The sequence below is a fragment of the Gastrolobium bilobum genome, unplaced genomic scaffold (assembly GCF_033153095.1).
Source record: "Gastrolobium bilobum isolate Gb01-03AN ecotype WA unplaced genomic scaffold, APGP_CSIRO_Gbil_v1 utg8085, whole genome shotgun sequence".
Lineage (NCBI taxonomy): Eukaryota > Viridiplantae > Streptophyta > Magnoliopsida > Fabales > Fabaceae > Gastrolobium > Gastrolobium bilobum.
Window position 1 is genome coordinate 311,474 of NW_026899665.1, and position 22,213 is coordinate 333,686.

At 31.5% G+C, this 22,213-nt stretch overlaps 3 protein-coding genes across 3 annotated transcripts; 2 read left to right on the plus strand and 1 right to left on the minus strand.

Moving 5' to 3' along the window:
- Positions 1-889: 889 nt before the first annotated feature.
- Positions 890-6,486, plus strand: LOC133292445 (probable methyltransferase PMT26). The gene is made up of 8 exons (XM_061490851.1): positions 890-1,973; positions 2,056-2,205; positions 4,063-4,333; positions 4,556-4,666; positions 4,754-4,928; positions 5,445-5,717; positions 5,815-6,009; positions 6,117-6,486. Exons 1-8 carry the CDS (start codon positions 909-911, stop codon positions 6,343-6,345), a joined length of 2,469 nt encoding a protein of 822 aa, XP_061346835.1. The 5' UTR covers positions 890-908; the 3' UTR covers positions 6,346-6,486.
- Positions 6,487-11,902: 5,416 nt separating this feature from the next.
- Positions 11,903-12,544, plus strand: LOC133292444 (nuclear transcription factor Y subunit B-7). Its single transcript, XM_061490850.1, has one exon. It carries the CDS (start codon positions 11,903-11,905, stop codon positions 12,542-12,544), a length of 642 nt encoding a protein of 213 aa, XP_061346834.1.
- Positions 12,545-15,783: 3,239 nt separating this feature from the next.
- Positions 15,784-18,094, minus strand: LOC133292425 (gibberellin 20 oxidase 1-D-like). The gene is made up of 3 exons (XM_061490827.1): positions 17,553-18,094; positions 16,530-16,851; positions 15,784-16,059 (listed from the first exon to the last, which is right to left on the minus strand). Exons 1-3 carry the CDS (start codon positions 18,092-18,094, stop codon positions 15,784-15,786), a joined length of 1,140 nt encoding a protein of 379 aa, XP_061346811.1.
- Positions 18,095-22,213: the final 4,119 nt, after the last annotated feature.

Below are 22,213 nucleotides of genomic sequence, written 5' to 3' on the forward strand. Positions count from 1 at the left end.
TCTTTACTATTAGCCATAGGTACGTGAAATGAATTATCATTTCCTGCTATTCAGATCTACTCACGCATTCACCGAAATATCGCTTTTGTTCGTTTGATCTTCTAACCTCGTGGTTTTGCTTCTATGAATTGAACATTTTCCTTTTTCTTTCCTGTGCTAATCACGCATTATCGATTATCTTTTTTGACTGCATTGGTCGTTGTGATTGCGTAATGTTTATGATATTGGTTCAGTTTTTTTTTTGGCAGTATAGATCTATGTGAGTGTTGTTGATTTCTCGTTGAGCATGTCTCTGTTTCCTTTATTTTTTATTTTTATCTGTTTTCAATCCGTTGAATTTGTTCAAATTTGTTGTTGTTTCGCATTTCGCGGCAATGGTTTATGTGAGAGTCTTTTTGGTTGAATTTCACTGATTGTCTTGCCATTTGAAGTGTAAAACTCTCTGATCCGTTTATTTTGTTTTAGTAGCTTACATGATTCGGATGAATTAATTAGATCTGGTCGTTTTACTTAAGAACACGACGGTCTCATGTTCTGAGAGAGAAAGAGTAGAGGTCGTCCTTGCTGCATGGAAGTAGTTTGTGTTTTTTCTCTCTCATAACTTGACATTGTCATGTGTTAAGGAATAGGAGAAAATTCAAACGCCTTATATATTTGATTGGACGCTGGAATAAATCATCCCAGAATCGTGAGCATTATGTATTTGATTTTTGTAACTAGTCTTTGAACAAGCAAATTTGGTGAACCTGTGATTTGGTAGTTCATGTCATGTATTTTGCCTTCTAAACTGCCTTTATATTGGCAATTAAGTGTTGCCACGAGTTATCCACATTGGGGGTGGTGTTTAATTTTTGTTTGGTTCATGAGCAGGTGTAAACTATCTGTGAATCATTGCGCCCTCTGACAACATGGCTCAAGGGAAATATACTAGAATAGACAATAAACGATCTTCGAATTACTGTTCGACAGTGTCTATTGTTGTGTTTGTGGCTCTATGCTTGGTTGGGGTTTGGATGATGACATCATCCTCTGTAGTTCCTGTGCAAAATGTAGATGTGTCTCAGGAGAATAAGAATGAGATGAAAGAACAGCCAACTGAAACCACTAATAGCAATACTCGACAGTTTGAAGATAATCCGGGTGACCTGCCTGAGGATGCAACCAAGGGGGACAGTAGTGTCAACTCTGAAAACAACTCTGATGTGCCAGAAAAACAGGAAGAGAAATCGGACGTAAAGCCTGAAGAGAAGTCTTCTGAAGATACTAAGACAGAAGATACTGAATCAAATGAGTCTGAGAAGAAACCCGATTCTGATGAGGGCGAGAAGAAACCCGATCCGGATGAGGGCGGGAAGAAACCCGAATTCGATGAGAGCGAGAAGAAATCTGAATCAAATGATAACAAGCAGTCTGATTCAGATGAAAGTGAAAAGAAATCTAAATCAAATGATAACAAGCAGTCTGATTCAGATGAAAGTGAAAAGAAATCTGATGACCCAAGTGAAAACAAATCTGATGACTCAAGTGAAACAACAGATAATAGGACTGAAGAAAAGGTGGAACAAAGTGGTAATCAAGAGTCTGCTGAAAGCTCTAATGAGAAGAAAACAGATGACAATGCCAACAGCCAGAATTCAAATGAGGTATACCCTTCTGGGGCCCAGTCAGAGCTTCTAAATGAAAATACCACTCAAAATGGTTCTTGGTCAACTCAGGCTTCAGAGTCAAAGAATGAAAAGGAGTCTCGAGAGTCCTCCAAGCAATCTACTGTGTACAATTGGAAACTCTGCAATGTCACTGCTGGCCCTGACTACATCCCTTGCCTCGACAACTTGAAAGCGATTAGGAATCTTCCGACTACTAAACACTATGAACATCGAGAAAGGCAATGTCCGGAACAACCTCCTACCTGCCTTGTCTCTCTTCCTGAAGGATATAGACGCCCAATTGAGTGGCCCAAAAGCAGAGAGAAGGTAGAAATCAAAATGCTTGTCAAGTATCATTCTTGGTTTAACAGTTTATTCTCTCATAAAATAATAAACTGTTTTCCTGCAGATATGGTATTACAATATTCCACACACTAAGCTTGCTGAATATAAGGGGCACCAGAATTGGGTGAAAGTTACAGGCGAGTACCTTACTTTTCCTGGTGGTGGAACTCAATTCAAACATGGTGCACTTCATTACATTGACACTATACAACAGGTAATATACACACACATGTACATGTGCGTGTGTAAAATATTCATACATATTCACACATATATTTCTTGTCAAGGTTGACTTTTATTAGTTTCTTTTACTGTTGATTCCGTATGTATAGATCTGGATAACATTTTGGTGCATGTTCAGGAAATCCATATTGCATGTGTTGTACAAATACTGTATCTGCCAGTTCTATTTTTTCTCCCCTTGAGCAAATTTCTCATCAAATAACTTCGTAACCGATCTTCTATTTGTATATTTATTAATCTCTCCATCTACAATTCAAATTTGATTTTAAAAGAAACAGAGCAAAACAGAATCGGAGTATCTGGACATAATTGCTATATATGATACTGATACGTTCCTACACTCAAAGTTTATTTTAGAAGGAGACTTAGGGGCAATATAGGTAATCATTCAAATGCTGAATCAGCATAAAAGCAATAAGGTGGGAATATTTAGGATTTATGCCAAACGGTTTGAGGAAACGCACACCATGCTGTTAAGGGAAATGATGAGCAAGCGAGAGTCACACCACAAAAGGCATGCAAGGAGCTTAAATAGAGGGGAGGATTCTCAGTAGGTTAGGTGGGACTAGACTTGGACTTGGGAGAAATCAGAGCTTCTCGAATTGCTCTGAATTTATCTTAAGGTTTTCTTGTTAAAATTTCCTTAATCCATTGTTCTGCTATTATTCTATTTCTTCCATCTTCTGTAGAGTGTAGACTGTAATTTCCATTTTCTTCCCATTTGTGACAATCCAGTGTATTTCACACTGATTCTGTTTGAAGTCAATAGAAATTAATTTCAGTTGTAGTATTTGAATTCCTTATTTCTTCTCTTATCTACCTGATACCTAACAGATACTAATATCAATTTAACTTGCATTTGCTCAAGTATTTATAACATATATATAGTTTTACATCCAATTTTAGAAAATTTCATCCTATCTACTATCTAGTCATATACCTTAGAGGCAAAATCTTGTCAAAATTACAGCCTTTGAAAAATGTGTTATTATTAAAATAGGAAAAAAAGGTTTTGTTGAGGTGTATCCCATTTAATACCCTACATTTAAGTGTCATGATTACTTTAGAAAAAAAGTATTAAATGTATTTTTGATTTTCAAGATATTAAATGTTTCTACTTTTTCATTTAAAAGTTTCTATTTTAATTCATTAACATGTGCCCTAAGGGCACACATTTGCAAAACCCGAAAAAGAAAAACAGAACTTTGATGGCAAATCCATCCTGTAGAGGGCAGAAATCTTGTTGATCTTACATTGGCATTTCTTGTAGAGGGCAGAATTGTCTAACACTTCACTTTAATATGATATCCGGAGCAAAGAAAACTTTTGTTGCTATCTTGACATGAAATAAGAAACTGTAATTATTTTTTTAATGTCCCTAGGAAGGGGAAAACCCAAATTGGTAGGAACTGCACACAAGATGATTTCATTAGGAGACTAACAAATAGTAAACTAGCTAAGAGAAGTGTTAGTATTACTACTATGGCACTTGAGGTTCTACATTGGGCTTCTTTGCCAATAGGAGAAAGAGTGCTACTGGATGGTAAAGATGACAATTTTCTTATGTCTAACTTGGGCAAGATCAGGTAGGTAGGAATGCATATATGGTGCACACTGCACTAGGAGACAACCAAAATTTAACAAATACAGAGATATCAGAATCATTTAAACTTGTACAAATGAATTTCTTTAGCAATACAAAAACTTATTAGGCATAATAATGAGAAATTTTTTATGCTTCCATCCTAGAATTGCTATGTGGTTATGTGATATGTTTTCCTGATGTTGTTGAGCATTTAACTTAATACAAGGAACTTTGATTATGCAGTCTGTGCCTGATATCGCTTGGGGCAAACAATCACGTGTGATATTAGATGTTGGATGTGGTGTTGCCAGCTTTGGTGGCTTTCTCTTTGAAAGAGATGTACTTACAATGTCATTGGCACCAAAAGATGAACATGAAGCTCAGGTACAATTTGCACTTGAAAGGGGAATTCCTGCTATATCTGCTGTGATGGGCACAAAGAGGCTTCCTTTCCCTGGGAAAGTATTTGATATAGTTCATTGTGCACGCTGTAGAGTTCCATGGCATATAGAAGGTATTTCAATGACATAACTTTTATTGGGGTGATTAGATGAATTCTTGTTCATACAAGTAGGAAGTTTTGATGTAGCATTTTGGTAATTTACCTTCTTCGTTTGGGCATTTGGATTATAAGACAACTTCCTTATATATACATGTGTGTGTGTATTGATGACGTAAAATCCATCTAAGTGCAACTGGCTTTTATGTCTGAAGCTTACTGTTTGTATTAGTGCAGGTGGTAAACTTCTTCTGGAGCTGAATAGATTATTGCGACCTGGTGGTTTCTTTGTATGGTCTGCCACTCCTATTTATCAGAAGCTTCCCGAAGATGTTGAAATATGGAATGGTAGATGATATCTAGAATATTGTCTGCCTCTTTTAATCTTTTTAATGTTGGTATGTTAATTCTGACATTTTATATATTCATTTGCAGAAATGAAGGCACTGACAAAAGCAATGTGCTGGGAAGTTGTGTCCATCAGCAAGGATAAACTTAATGGAGTTGGTATAGCTGTATACAAGAAGCCAACTACTAATGAGTGTTATGAGAAACGTTCTAAGAATCAGCCTCCTATATGTCCAGATTCCGATGATCCTAATGCAGCATGGTATTTCTTTCGTATCTGAGACATTTAGTAAATTTTTTTAATTAAAACCAAAACAGAAAAAAGGAATTTTTGATTGAGTTAATTGTTGATATGTATCTTTGACTGTAATAACATAATAAAATTTCCTTTAAAACAGCTGCAGATTTATTTATTTTTCCGCTAAGGAACATATGTATGAACCATAATATAAACAACGGCAAACAAACCTAGCCTCATGTGGCACTTTGATAAAGTTGGACTTTGCTACAAATGAACAGTGTTTTCATTATAAACTACAGTGTATCTGTTAAAGTTTCAATAGGCCTGTGGTGTTATAGGATACGACACTGATATTCTCGTACTTTTTTTCCTTACACCACTTTTCCTGCATTGGGATTGATCCTTAGGAATTAGGATCCACATACATGTTGTTCCCCTGTTCTAGGATTGGATTGGCTTACATTATACACCCAATTAAGGTGTGAAAGTATTGTTTTCGTATAACATATGGCTGCTCTCTTATCTCTTTGGTCGCAGGAACATTCCATTGCAAGCTTGCATGCACAAAGTGCCAGTGAGTTCCACAGAACGTGGGTCACATTGGCCAGAGCAGTGGCCAGCAAGACTGACCAAAGCACCTTACTGGTTGACAAATTCTCAGGTTGGAGTTTATGGAAAGCCTGCCCCTGAAGATTTTATTGCTGATTATGAACACTGGAAACGTGTAGTTTCCAAGTCTTATCTAAATGGGATGGGAATTAAATGGTCCAATGTGCGGAATGTCATGGACATGAGATCAGTCTATGGAGGGTGAGCAAAATTCGTTGTTTCCAGTGGTACGCTGAATAATATTAACCTGCTATTATAGCCCTGTGTTTGACATCTTCCTCTGTTTCTTGGGTTCTAGGTTTGCTGCAGCTTTGAAGGATTTGAATATTTGGGTCATGAATGTGGTTTCAGTAGATTCCCCAGACACTCTTCCCATTATTTATGAACGAGGTCTTTTTGGCATATATCATGATTGGTGTGAATCATTTAGCACCTATCCAAGGTCCTATGATCTACTCCATGCAGATCATCTGTTTTCAAAGCTTAAGAAAAGGTGCAAACAAATATTTCATTTCTCATTCATCACGAGCAAAATCTTGGTTATCAGATTTGAAACAATCTCTGTTTGTCTCATTTTGCTAATGCTTATTGCTCACGCAGGTGCAATTTTGAAGCGGTAGTGGCTGAGGTTGATCGGATTCTCAGGCCCGAGGGAAAGCTTATTGTCCGGGACACTGTTGAGATCATTAACGAGCTTGAGAACATGGTGAAGTCGATGCAGTGGGAGGTTCGCATGACTTACTCTAAAGATAAGGAGGGCTTTTTATGTGTCCAGAAGTCCATGTGGCGGCCTAAAGAGTTGGAGACACTCAAGTATGCTATTGGTTAAGCGCGGATGAGATTTCAACAAGAGAATTAGGTGATTTTTTGGTTTTGGCTGCTCAAAGTTCTTGTAAAATTGAACTTCCACCATTATTTATGTATTATTATAGTTAGGCATTCACGCATTCGTCTTTTTGCCTTTGGTAATTAATTTTGATCTCCTCTATCTAGAGGTTGGTGTCTAATAGTTGAGATTCTCCAAAGTTTTAGTGAGATTTCTACCAAAAGTTGGTAGTTATTATGTTATTGAATATTTGGACAGGAACAATATATTATTGATTTCAAATACCAAATACTGGAAGTTGAAGATTTACCAGTACTTTGTGTCTTATATATTTTTTATCCGACAAAAAACGGAGCATCCGAATCGCTTTTTTTTTCCCCTTTTTTTCTTTTGATAAAAAAGAAAAGGGGGAGGGTCGTGCTCCTATATCCTTTTGTACTAAATTACTGCGTCCCACAATGGGAAGCACTTCCTGGATATTCCTATTGGCGGAATGGGAAAAAATATATTAAAATCTCGGAGGGATAATGATGCCTGGTTAAAATGGTCTGAATTGGGTTTAATATGATTTGTTAGCCTGATGGATATTAAATTATATTAAAATCTCGGAGGGATAATGATGCCTGGTTAAATGGAATTACGAGGGTAAATGGTCTGAATTGGGTTTAATATGATTTGTTAGCCTGATGGATATTAAATTATAGATCTGGTTTACTTTTAAATATTCAAAGGCTTGGCCTGCATTATTTATTAGGTTAGGTCTATTATAATTTAAATTGAAATATATCAAAGATGAATTGTTTAAAAAATTAAAATGTAAAATAAATAGAAAAATTTCTAATGACTCAGTTAGTCTCTTCCAAATGATTGAAATTATCTATGTAAATTTAAGTATTCAACCTAAAATATTATAGATTATTTTAAATAGCAAACACCCTACTATAATGCCAAAAATCTAACATAGATAATAGGTCAACACATTTCTTGCCAATTGGACTAGAACCTATATTTACAAGTGATTCGAGTTAAGATCGTATCCAAAAACAAAATTTATAAAACCATCTATAAATATAGAGATCAAATGAGACTGAAAAACACCAACAGGAAGTGAACTATTTAAGTGAGGGAGATTGATGTGTTTCTCTCGATGAGGTGTGTAGTATGTCATTGTAATTTGTAACAATGATCTATCAAGTAGGGGTATAATTCTAAGTTAAATCGAAAGTCCCGTGACTCACGCCTAAATTAGGTATGAATGCCTTGTGAGTCACGCCTAACTTAAGCGTGACCATTCATGCTTAATTTAGACGTCAATGAATGCTATATATCTATAAATAATTTCAAAATAATTATATATTCATAATTATTTATTAAAACAGTAATATTTTAATTTTTTTCCCCATGCAATTATCTTTTTAGTCTTTGGCAAAAATGAAGCTTGAAGTAAACCTTAACAAAACTTAAAAAAAAAATCATGATAATAAAAATCATTACACTTGAGACATATTATAAATTGATAATAATTAAAAAAAATGATGCATCGATAGTTACGGTTATTATATATGGGTAAAGGATTTCTCCAATCAATGGAGATAAGTTATCTCTGGTGAGCCCAAAACGACGTCGTTTTGGGACGAAAATCAAGGTGTTTTTGTAATTTTAACATATTGCAAGGTTATATTACTCTTTATAATTATAATTTTTTAATCTTATAATCCCAAAACGACGTCATTTTGAGCTCACTAGAGATAACTTTATCTCCCATGACTGAATAAATACTTTTCTTATTATATATATATATATATATGGCTCATTTGGTGGACAAGATAGGATAAGGGTAGGATATGATATGGGGCTGATAAGGGTAGGATATGATATGTAGCTGATAAGCCTATATCATGTCCTGTGTTTGATGAGCACCTGATTAGCAATCTGATAAGATTATATAGAAGGAGAAAGGAAAAACAAAAAATAATACAATAAATACAAATATATTGGGTAGCGTGGGGACATATTGGGTAACGTGGGGATATATTGGGTATCCAATATTGGTATCCTATCATGTTGAATCCTAACCCAGCTCCCCCATAGGATAAGAAATCATGTATTGGATACGATAAAATGAGATAATAGGATAAGCTACTCATATCCTATTGACCCACCAAACAAGAGATAAAGGTAGGATATGATAAGTTATCCTATCATAACTTCTTTATCAGGTACTCTAAACAGACTCATAGGGGTTTACATTTTTGCAGCTGCTGTACATGCAGCAATCAAATACTTGCCATATATATACGTGAAAGTATTAAATGTGGAAAATCATAACCATACAAAAGATGAAAATATTAAATGTGGGGAATCATAATCATATACTTGTCGTTGCTGTACGTAAAGCGGTTGTAGAAATGATTTTACCTTATATATATATATATATATATATATATATATATATATATATATATATATATATATATATATATATATATATACTCATGTTTTGTAATTCAAAAAAGTTATTAATTACTTATTTGTTAAGTGTTATTTTATTTTGTTTAGAAATAAAAGTTTACATATTGCCTTGTCTACAGGTTTGAAATTTTTATTTTTGTTGTTGTAGGAGATAACTACAACATAAGAAATATTAATCTTATATATATATATATATATATAGGGGAGGGATCATTTGACTCCAGAGTAAGATTTAAAAGTCTTACTCCTCATCCCAGCTCTTGATTTCCGTTCATCCAACGGTTAACATTTAACCGTTGGATGAACGGAAATCAAGAGCTGGGATGAGGAGTAAGACTTTTAAATCTTACTCTGGAGTCAAATGATCCCTCCCCATATATATATATATATATATATATATATGTGAGAAAATTGTTTGTAAAATAATTGCACCTAAAGATTGGTGCGGTTCACTATGTACTCACAGAAGTACATAATTATAATAAGTATTATAACTATGTACTCCCGGAAGTATACCGTTCTTCTCTGGTGTACTTCTGGGAGTACATAGTTATAATACTTATTATAACTATGTACTTCCAAAAGTATATAGTTGACCGTACCAATCCTTAAGTGTAGTTATTGTACATCCACTAATATATATATATATGGAGAGAGATCATTTGACTCAAGGGTAAGACTTATAAGTCTTACTCTCCATCCTAACCATTGATTTTCGTCCATCCAACGGTTATAATTTAGGAAGTTATATTAATTAATTAATTATTAATTATACTATTAATGACAACCGTTGATTTCCGTCCATCAACGACTGAGATTTGGAGTAAGACTTAAAAGTCTTACTCTGGAGTCAAAAGAACCCTCCCTATATATATATATATATATATATATATATATATATATATATATATAATAACATAATATAGAATATGAATTTATTTATTTTATGAATTCCACTGTTGAAATGCTTAAATGTAAATATAAATCATCTTATTTGTTCGTGTCAAATTTTATAAAAACTAAATTAATAATAATATAATTAAATAACTATTATATATTTTAAAAGTATATATCACAATAAACTTGACATATACTAACGAAGTATTAAATAATTTTGATTAATATAATATTATATAAATATATTTTATGAAAAAAATGTTTCTCCTTTTAAAAGACACAATCTTGTATCCTTTTATTTTTAACACTATGTCTTACCGGTAAGACATAGTTATAATTTGTAAAATTATTATTTTTTCTCTTTCCTCAGTCACTTCAGCTGACGTGGAAAGAGAATTTTTTTTTTTTTATATTATAACTATGTTTACTTGTAAGACATAATGTTAAAAACTAAAAGGACATAAATTGTGTCCTCTAAAAGGACACACACTTAACCCATAATTATATTGAGTAGTGTCATATTTATAAATTTTTTGTTTACAAACTATACTATTTACTACAGGTAGTACATCCTATTTGAGCATATACTACCCATAGTACATAATGCAGTTTGTAAATAAACTTTTTGTAAATATAACTTACTCCATTTATATTTTAAAAATTTTCTACCCAACACAAAATTTTGAGATAGAACTATCTAATAAAAAATTGTTTATAATGCAAGAATGATTTTAACTTATTTCCAAAAAAAGAGAGAATGATTTTAACTTGCAATGGTCAAAATATTTCATTATGTGTGTACGGATAAAATAATAGACATGCATGTATCTACAAGCGTGAAACAACCTATGTTCGCGTTAATAAAATAATCCACATGCATGGATCCACAAGCATGAAGCAGGATCAACCGGCAATTCAGCAACCGCGGCACCAACTTTAGTAAATTGATGAAATTTCTACATACTTTTATTAAGGAGTAAATATATACTCCTAATTTGGTTCTGACACGATGCTTTTGTATATATGTGGGGGGAATAAAATTATACACATGCTTGTATTCAGAAGCATGAAGCACCATGCGTCTGCGTGAAATAAAATAATACACAAGCATGAAGCACGATCAAACTTCAGTAAAGTGATGAAAAATCTACATACTTTAATTAAGGAGCAAATGTACTCCTAATTTTGTTCTGATACGACGCATTTTGTTTTGTTAAACTCCCACTTATATCTAAGATTGCTATAGTTGTTTCTTTTTAATTAAGAAAAAAAAGCTTGAACTCCTCCCTGAGGCTCTCCATTAGTGGCGGATTAAAGGGAGAGGCGTGAGTCCACAACTCTCCTCCCTAAACTTTGATAATTTTTATATTATGTATATGAAATAATATTTTTGTGATAATACTAGATTATTAATCCTAAACAGTTAACCCCTTCCTAAAAAATATTTGTAATAATTATCGCTTTCTATTATTCTTAATAATATTTATATGTAACTTTGATATTTATTTTTACCCCTTATCGAACGTGAAAAGAGAGTGCTTCTGACTATATTTCCAAGTTTTGATGTGTAACAATATCGCAGCTGAGATTAGAACTTTGCATTGTAGATATCCTTGATAATATATTAAATCCAATTCGGAGAAGCTAGGGGAAAAAAAAAGTTGTTCAATTCAATTCCTCTAGGAGTGCTATCCTTGATAATATATTAAAAAGTTTACTGTATGTCATTTAAAAAGATATAAGTTGTGTTTTTTTAGTGACTTATACAAAATATGACCGATCATATTTTGTATAAATCATCTAAAAGGACACAAGCTTGTATCCTTTAAAATGATACTTCTTTTTTCCCTATATTAAATTGGTCATTGAATAAAACAACAAATATTAGAATATATTTAATTAAGAATGCCAAAGGGGTAAACAAACGGCGTTTCTGTTGTCAATAATAGTGTTATCTAAGTTGGATTGGGTCCTGGCAGTTACATGAAGTGCTCCACATCTAGAGCGAGTCCTGAGGATTTCGCTGGTGAAAATCAACCGTACACATTAATTTCTTTTTCAATTTTTACTTGTCCTAACCCTTCATAAATGCCTATTTTTATGCCTCTCTTTCAGTTTTTCTATACAATATACAAGCTAATATCCTAAAAGCTCATTTCAGTCCTCCCCCACCCACCCCCATAAGAGCTATATGGAAGACGAGAGCCATAGCAGTTTGCCAAATGGGTTCAGCACAGGAAGCCCTGAAAGTCCTTGCTTAAAGACAAACAACAACAACAACAACAACAATAATCACAATAGCAACAAAGAACAGGATCGCTTTCTCCCTATAGCCAATGTTGGTAGAATCATGAAAAAAGTGATTCCTGCTAATGGGAAAATCTCAAAGGATGCAAAAGAGACAGTTCAAGAATGTGTATCAGAGTTCATCAGTTTTGTCACTGGGGAAGCATCTGACAAATGTCAAAGAGAAAAAAGGAAGACCATTAATGGGGATGATATCATTTGGGCCATTACAACCTTAGGCTTTGAGGATTATGTTGAACCATTAAAATCTTACCTTCAGAAATATAGAGAGATAGAAGGAGAGAAGCTTAATATTCCAAAGCAACAACGTTCTGAGCAAAGGCTACACCAACACCAACACCACCACCATAACCAAGATGAAAATAATCAACCATTCAACAGTGTATATACTTCAACGAATCTCATTTCTCAGCCTCCATATGTTTCCACAGATCAGCCATTTTCATTATCGTTCTCCCCAAATTCAATTCAAAAACAGTTACGGCCGCAAGACCAGATTGATTCGATGGGGCATTGGTTTGAGTAAGACCAATATTTTATGTTTGGCTTTCATTTTTCATTATATTGTAATTTTATATACATAGCTATGCGTATAACAGTATAATGTAACGTTTATATTTATATATATATATACATATGGGTTTAGTGAGTATACAGTGACTGTATATAAAATTTGGTCCAGTGCACTAAGTTCTTTCACGAGAACACAATTATAGTAAATATTATAACTATGTTCTCCCGGGAGAACACCATTATAATATTTAGTGCACTATATTGGACGGTCCAGTCACTTAATTTTCATTTTTTCATATATATATATATATATATATATATATATATATATATAGGCTATGCATCACATTTCAAAATAATATTTGTTTGTAACTTGCTGTAAAATATAGATAATTGTGTATATGGGTTGTGGTGATCTATCTCGCTATCCTTATTTAATTTGCCTTTTCAAATTGCTACGCAATTGGGGTGGTGGCATTACACAGTTCGAAAATGTGTTCACTTGTGAACGAGAATTTCTTTCACTAATCATAATACTGAAGACTCATTTTATCACTCATCAAACTTAGAGAAAAGTGATCTACTTAACTGCATTTCAAAAATTCCTATGGCAAGTGGCCTACGGGTGAATCCCAGACACGCGACAAAATTTTGTGCAAGATTTTCTTTTTCTTTTTTAAAATTTTTAAGAAATAAAATTGTACATTTTTGTTGTTGATTTATTACACACAATTAATTTATAACAATTGTGTGGGAAAGGTTTTTTCTTTTAAAATATTGGGACAGAAATGGAGCACCACTTTCCAAGCCTCGACTTCCTGGCAGCAAACAAGGCCACGCATGACATCAAACCATCTGATATTTATGATTGCCATTTTTTCAACTGATGCACAGTAATACCTTGAACCTTATTGTTAGTGCTCGTGGGGAAAATATTTGTCATTAGTTATTTTAGTTAAAATTATTATTATTTATTTCATATTTAAATAAAAATAATTTTTTTTTAACTTTCTCCCACCACAATTTTTGTTTCTCTAATTATAAAACACAATAATCTTAATTAAAATAATTATAATATTGAAATTCCCAAAAAAAATTTGCACTGTTCACATGAACAGTACTCACAAAAATTGTCTTGAGTAGTTAGGAATGTAATTAGGGGTGTTAACGAGCCTAGCCGAGCCGAACTTTTGTTTTAACGGGCCGAGCCTGTGTTCAAATGTGTCAGACTGGCCTTAGCCTATTACCTGTTACGAATATAATATCAGCCTGTGGTCTGACTCATTTACAAAAAATAAAAGCCTTGTTAACCTGTTAGCCTGTTTAAAAAAAAATAAGACAACAAAAATTTATCCAAACAAAATATACAATCAACAGCACTAGTAATTTCATAAATATTCATAAATTTAATGTATATCCAAATAGCATAATATAAAACAAAATTATTTAAAAAGTCTGTTTAATTAATAAAATGGGATGAAATGAATTGAGAAGAGAGAGAGGGCTATCACAAGTAGTATAAAAAATAAATAAAAAATAAAAAAATAATATATTAGGCAAGCCTGAGAGGCTCTAAGGCCGAGCTTTTGAATTGAAGCCTGAGGCCTTTTTATTAAACGAGCTTTTATACAAGTTCAAGCCTGAGTCCAACAATCAATTTTAGACATGTAAGCTCAGGCCTTCACGAGCCGAGCCAAAGGCCCCTGACTCGTTTAGCACCCCTAAATGTAATATACTAATATAACATAATTTGAATTTAGAATATGATGTAAGCCATTAAGGTTAGCAGTGATGAGTGATTTAAAGTGTTATATAATAGGTTGTGTGTTCAATTCCTCAATGTATCCACACAAAAAAAAGAATCTGATGGAAAATAGTTTGAATATAAAATATATATACATGACTTAGTACCATGTACAAATAACTTAAGAAAGTTTGTATTATAATCGATGTTTATATTTTTTTTATTGTTATTACAGTTAAAGTATAGTTTAAGAAATAACGTGATATTTTCTATATTAGTCACTCATAGAGGATGTTACAATAATACAATTATATCACTAATCCCTCTTAAAATATTACATGACTCAAGATATAATTTTTTTGTCAATAAATTAGATGATAGGTGTTTGAATTTTATTGTCTTGTATTTTTATTGTGAAAATAAATTTAAAGTCAAATATTGTTATGTTTTATTTATTTTTCATCTGATATCATTTATTTTTCATCTGATATCATTATATTATTATAAAAAATTAAATTTAACATAAATAATTTATTTAGCTAATAAGTCTTTAATTTATCTTAAATAATATTTTTAATTTTAATTATGTTTTTAGATAAATAAAAAATTTAAGATGTCAGGGTTATAAGTGATATATTTGATAATTAATTTTAATCTTTAACAGTAATTTTATATTTAATAATATCATAATTGTATAAAATAAAAGTTAAAAAAATAAAGAATTGTATATTTATTAAAGCATTAAAGGTCTAAGATATATATTTTTGTAACAACGATGAGTGTAAGTGAAATTTTAAAGCCACAAGGAGTTAAATGATAAACTTATGTAATCACAATAAATATAAATAATAAATTGAAAGGTTAAGTGATACATCATGAAATCATAAGGGGTAAAAATTAAATTTCCTATTATAATATTAATGAGGTCAAAATACATTAACAATTTGATATCTTGTACTGAAATGTTAATAATACATAGGCCATCGTATCTCACACTGAAATTCAATTTCCTTTATTTGAAAAAATAGTAACAACATTGGATCAAATTTTAAATCATAGTCATAGAGCCTCTATTAACATATTATAATCTAATTATATCCTAAAAACTTAAAATTGTTAGATGAAAATGTATATAAAGCAAAATAGTGTGGTTATCTTAATATTTACAAATAAAATAAATGCAGTGATACACACACCAGAAATCGAAATTCATTATTCATATATTGTTTGTGTACACTGTACACAGTATTATTTTAATTTAATCATAGATATAATAATCCGTACAGTATGATTAGTACGGAAACTCAATATCCCTTATTTTTTCTGCCGTGGGCATAGAATACAGACAGAAAACAGGATATTGTGCTAGTTGGCTAGTGTACACAAGAAAATTATATAGCTGATTAAGAAGAGGCTCTTCTGCTTCTGCTGGTACCCATTTGACTGAAGAAGATGCATATAGGAATCATTATCCAAATGCAATCTTCATTAGCATCCGAAATCCAAAGTCATTCAAAGTTGGATGGCTTGGAAGCGCCAAGCCACTTGATGAAATCTTGAAGAGTAGCAGCATCAGACCTGTGATGCTTTTGAGTAAATTCAAAGAATTCTGACCATGTAAAATCAGGATATTTCCTCGGTTCTTCTTTGCCAATTAGATTGTCTGGTGGTCTCACTGTTTTGTCTCCTCTTGGGGTCACAAAGAAAGCCAGAGATCTCCTCTCCACTTCTCTATTCACCAATACCCTGTGCAGGCAACTCTGGTATCTCCCATTAGACAACACCTAAGACAACCAAACACACCATTCATTTCATCATTATCACTATCTCATAAAATGCAATAAAAGGGAAAAGAGTAAACTCACGTGTACAAGGATCACCAATTTAAGAGGATAAGGATGATGACGATGGTCGATTATACACAATCTTATTTTTATATTATTTGTAAAAAAATAATTATTTTATTTTATTATTCAAAATTATTAAAATAATAATTTTATTTATTTTATTTAAAATAAATAATATGATATAAGCTGGCTTGTAGGGTTATATATAGATCCGACCTGTACCAAAAAAGTCTATGATTGCTTTCTAAATAATTTTTTTTAAAAATCTAAACATATACTGTTTGACTATTTGTAATAGGTCAAATTTAATATAATATAGGCTAGGACGTAAGACTTTATAGGCCGGCCTAATCCATTTAACAAAGTAACAAACGTTTATAAAGAGAAAAAATGACTAGTTTACATACCTTGAAAGTGTCACCTATGTTTATGACGAAGGAATCAGGTCGAGGGCGAACAGCGAGCCATTTGTTATCAACAAGAACTTCTAGACCTCCAACTTGGTCTTCATGAAGAATGGTTATTGAGGTTGGGTCACAATGAGGGCCAGTGCCAAATGTGAGGCTAGGACTGTTGCAAGCAGGGTAAGAGTTGCACCGCATTATTGACTCTGCATCTTCGAAAAATTTCTGAAAATGCGAACGATCAGCACCCAAGCTAATAGCCAATAGCTCCGCAATTGCCAGAAATACTTCCTTCATTGCTTCGCAGTACTTTTGATACACCAACCTATTCCAATTAATTAAAAAATGTTATTCAAGGAAATTAAAAAAAAAAATTAACAGAGAAAACAGTAAATTTTAAAAAATAAGTTATATTAACAACTTATTTTCTCTTTCAATCATTTTCATTATCATTGAATCAAAATCAAATGAATGACTCTCACCTAATATTATTTTATAATCAGAGATTTAATTTTGATTCAATACTAAAAAATAATTATAAGAGATTATAAAAAAAAATTGTAAGTATAACTTTTTCCAGATTCAGCAAGGATAATAAACTCCACCTTCGGGCCGTATTAGGCTAGTAATTTATGAATACTTTAAGGAAAAAAAATTTCGATGTTACTTTAGATAACTTTATCTAATGTTCATTGAAACGACGTCGTTTTGGGGTTAAAAAATTAAAAAATTAGAGTTATAAAGACTATTATAACCCTGAAATAAATTAAAATTACAAAAATACCATGATTTCCGTCCCAAAACGACGTCGTTTTGATGAACATTAGATAAAGTTATATAAGGTAATATCATAGAAAACAAACCCATACTTTAATATAACTTTGTTAATTAAGAACAGATTATGGTTTCAATTAGTGGGCCATAGTAACAATATAATTGGAACGAAATTGGACAACATTAAATAATGGTGAGATTAATTCATTGTGGACTATATATATATATATATATATATATATATATATATACCCGGTGTGTTGAAGGTCTTCTCCTAAGACAGACTTGAAGTAATCAACAACTTGTGAATCAGAATCGTTCTTGTGTTTGTATCGGAAAGTAAATGTCTCTTTCCATGGCAAACTGGCAGAAAACCGTCCTGCATGAGCAACTGAGTAGCCTGTGGCATTCTTCAGAGTACTGAGCTTCTTGTCCAAGGGAAGCTTGAAAATGGAGTCAAATTCTTGATGAGCAGAAGAGATGAGATGTGGGTCCACACCATGGTTGATGACTTGGAAGAAGCCATGCTTCTCACATGCCTTCCTCAGAATCTCAGCAGCAGTAGCAATACCATCCTCATCATCATCACCATTGATGATGGCAGCTAAGTCAATGAGGGGAACATCGAACTCTTCTTCAGTGGTTTTGATTAAGTCCCCTGATGGCCAAATAAACTCTTCGGGTATGTGTGCTTCCTTTTGCAGCAAGTTGAAGTCGTAAGTCTGAAACTTGTTTTCATCTTTCAGCATCTTTGATGGAGGGCAGAGTGAAACGGTGGCAGCGCTTGATCCCATTTGCAATAGGACAGACACTTTCACAAACCAAAGGTACAACAACGAGAGGAGGGCGACACATGTATATATATGGGCAGTGGGAGGGATTTTTTTTTTTTTTTTTTTTTTGGAAAAATTCCATATGAATGACTATTTTAAGGCCATAATCTATTTTCTAAATCTCAACTTCAATGAATTACCCAAAAAAAATTATCATTTCAATTTTTTTACTCATTTTATGGAATTACTTAATTTAATTTTTTTCCCCTTATAAGCTGTATTGAGGATACTTTTCCTCTTTACTTGAATCTATTTTTATCTAAATAAATAAAAAATAAGCATTTATAGCAAATAAATAAATAAATTATTTATTTTAAAGAAATTCCAAATGAGTGATTATTTTCAGGCAACATTCTACCTTCCAAAATCTCAATTTCAATGAATTACCAAAGAAGAAAAACATTATATCAATTTTTTTCTTGTTTATAGAATTGCTTAATTTCATTTTTTTCTTCTTATAAGCTGTGTGAGGTTAATTTCTGTCTTTACTTGAATCGACTATTTCCTAAATAAATAAATATAAAAAAGTTATCAAACAAATGTTATTTATAGAAAATAAGCATTTACTGCAAAAAAAAAAAATTAATTTGAAAAAAAATCCAAACGAATGACTACTTTTAGGAAACATTATATTTTCCCAAATCTCAATTTCAATGAATTACCAAAAAAAAAAAATCATTATTTCAATTTTTTCTCGTTTATGGAATCATTTAATTTCATTTTCTGCCTTATAAGCTGTATGAGGTTAAAATCTTTCTTTGCTTGATTTGATTTTTCCTAAATAAATATTAAAAACATGTCTACAAAAAATATATTAAAAACATTATCAAACAAATGCTGTTTAGAGCTCCACATTGTGTTGGTAATAATGAGCTAAGTGAAGTCCATATCAGTGGGAGGATCCATGTACCCAATGTCATACTTTGGGTCTAGGTACTTAGTTGAGAGAGAGCATACCAATATTGAGTTTCATACTTGAAATGGAAATTGTTGGATTATTCAAATGTGATGAGTCTTATTTTGATTGGTAATGAGTTAAGTAAAGTCTATAGAAGTGAGAGAACTCATAAACCCAATGTGATAAGATTTTGGATTGAGACAGAATATCAAACTCACTTGATCCAGCCAATTGGTGGTGATTCCGCACTACGGGCTTTGAGTGAACCCGCAAGACACGTTTTCAAAAAATAAATAAATTGTATTTTGAAAAAATTCCAAATGAATGAGTATTTTAAGGCAGCATTTTACTTTCCAAGATCTCAATTTCAATGAACTACCAAAAAAAATCATTATTTCCATTTTTTCTCGTTTATGGATTTACTTAATTTCATTTTTTCCTTTTTTTTTTATCTTAATTTCATTTTTTCCTTATTATAAGGTGTACGAGTTCATTTTCTTTTTCTTTTCTTTTTTCGGTAGAGAGTTCATTTTCTTTCTTTACTTGAATCGATCTTATCCTGAATATATAAATATAAAAAATTTATCAAACAATTGTTCTTTATATTAAATAAGCAATGATTGCAAAAAATATATATTTTAAGGCAACATTCTGCTTTCCAATATCTCAATTTCAATGAATTACCAAAAAAACTCATCATTTTTAATTTTTTTTCTGGTATATGGAATTGCTTAACTTCATTTTTTTTCCTTATAAGCTGTATGAGGTTACTTTCTTTACTGGAAGGGATTCAATTTTTATTGGTACGTGCACGCTTAGCCTAGGAGAGTACAAGTAGGGGTGTTTGGTTCAAGTTTTTGGAGAGGATTACCGGTAATCCTTCTTTGGTAAATGTAATTACCACGTTTGGTAGAAGGAATAAATTACAATTCTCGGATATTCAAGGATTATCGGTAATTTGATTTATAAAGAAAAGTCACTATTCAGATTACCAAAAATAATATGGTAATTCAGAATACCAAGTAAAGGGAAAGCACAACAATAAATTTTGAGACAAAAATACCCCACTACACATAAAAATCTAGATCCAATCTATCAATTACAAAAGTAAAAATAGTTTGGGGTTATTTTTATAAAATAACCTCATATTTCAAGTCATATTTTGTTCTAAACCAAATATGGAATAAGTAATTTTTTTTTTTTATAAGGTGTATGAGGTTACTTTCTTTACTGGAAGGGATTCAATTTTTATTGGTACGTGCACGCTTAGCCTAGGAGAGTACAAGTACAGTGGTTAGCCTCTCATTCTTATGGAACTAATTTTAACCCGTGTCACCCAGCATAATCTATGGGTGACAAATGAATAACTCAATTAAATCAATAGATTTTAATTATGTGCCTTTTGACTTTGGATTTTATTAATCTCATTGTTAAAGAAGATAGTTATCTCATGTCATAGAGATAAATTAATGCGCTCCACTACATAAAAATATAAAAGAAAAGAAAAGAAAAAAATGACATAGTTATCGAAGGATGTGTAGGAGAGAAAACTTATGTCATGTAACATAAGAATATTTTTTTCCTTTGACTTTTGAGTATTGTCAATTTTTTTGGTAATGAGTAATGTAATTTAATTAAGGAGGAATATTTTATTCTCAAAATATTAAATTATATTTAAGTAAAAATAGTAAATTAATGCTTCAATCTTAATATTCGTAGAAATGATATTTTATTCACTTTTTTATTATTTGTATGACTAATATACTTATGGAATGTGCAAGTCATTAGCCTATTTGAAATGCACCAACTGCAAAAAAAAAAAATAATCAAAACAATAGTTTATAAAGCCTGTTTGCTTCTATATTTGATTTTCTATTTTTGAAAATTGTTTCCCAAGCATAACTAATTACTTCTTAAATAACTAAAAAATGTGTCTGGTTGGTTTATTTCAAAAACATATTATTGAACTTCGTAAAGAACTAATTGAGTGATGCTACATTAATAGTTTTATATATCTCAACACGCTTCTTCACACAAGAGTTCACTGGGTTAGAAGGGTGGACAATGCACAAGCCCACCTACCTGTGCGAACAATGAAATCCCACTTGAAAGAAAGTGGGAGGCAACGATGATCGAACCCGGGACACGAGGCTCTGATACCATGTAAAGAACTAATTCAACCCAAAAACTTAAACTTTTGAGTGAGACTACATTAATGATTTTATATATCTCAACAAACCTATATGTGGAACACCCATGACTACAAATCCATTTGAGCGTATGAATTTAGAAGAGAAATTGAGATAGTGAGGCAATAAAAGAAGTTCCATTTATTTACCGAATTGCCATCACTGAAGTTAGATAATTACAATCCTACCACTACAAAAATGAATAAACTGAGATCAAATTACATTGCAAAAGCATACGAATGAGAGACAAGTTTTTTTTAAAAAAAATGAAATTAATTAAAATTAAATGGTGAAAAATGTAAAAATATAAGATAATGTCTGTATGCATATAGTACTGTTCAATCTTATTTTAGGTTTGGTATGATGTATTGAATAAAATATGATAAAAGTATATAAAAATAAGGATTTTCCTTATTTAAAATTAGTTTTTTGTTTTTAGAAGTGCTAAAATGGACTGTAACACACAGGCTTATCCATAAAATTTTAATTTTGGCCCAAACCCACAACCACAAAACTCATTTTGTGGTAGAGTCTATTTTAACCCTAGTCTCTAAAGTCCTATGGTTTAACAGGTTGGCTTAAGGTTAATTTGTGGGCCTAATTTTTTCATTCATCAAAATTTTTGTTATTTAAAATAATAATAAAAATTAAATATTTATAAAAAAGTAAATTATAAACATAATATAATAATAAAATTATACTTTTTATACATAATTTTATATAATATATATAATATATTTTAACGATTCAATAATAATTTTTGTATTTATTTTAGTTCTTGTTTTAAATTATGTTAAGTGTAAGATATTTATTTCTCTCTTTATGATTATATTTTGTGTAGAATATTTTATAAAAATGTAAAATATTTATTTATTAAAATAATTTTAAATGCATTGAATCCAATATTCTTTTTTAATTTTAAATTTGAATTGCCCGTGAACTTACCCTAACTCATATAATTTTTAGCTTCTATGTGTTTTTTTTTGGTGAAAA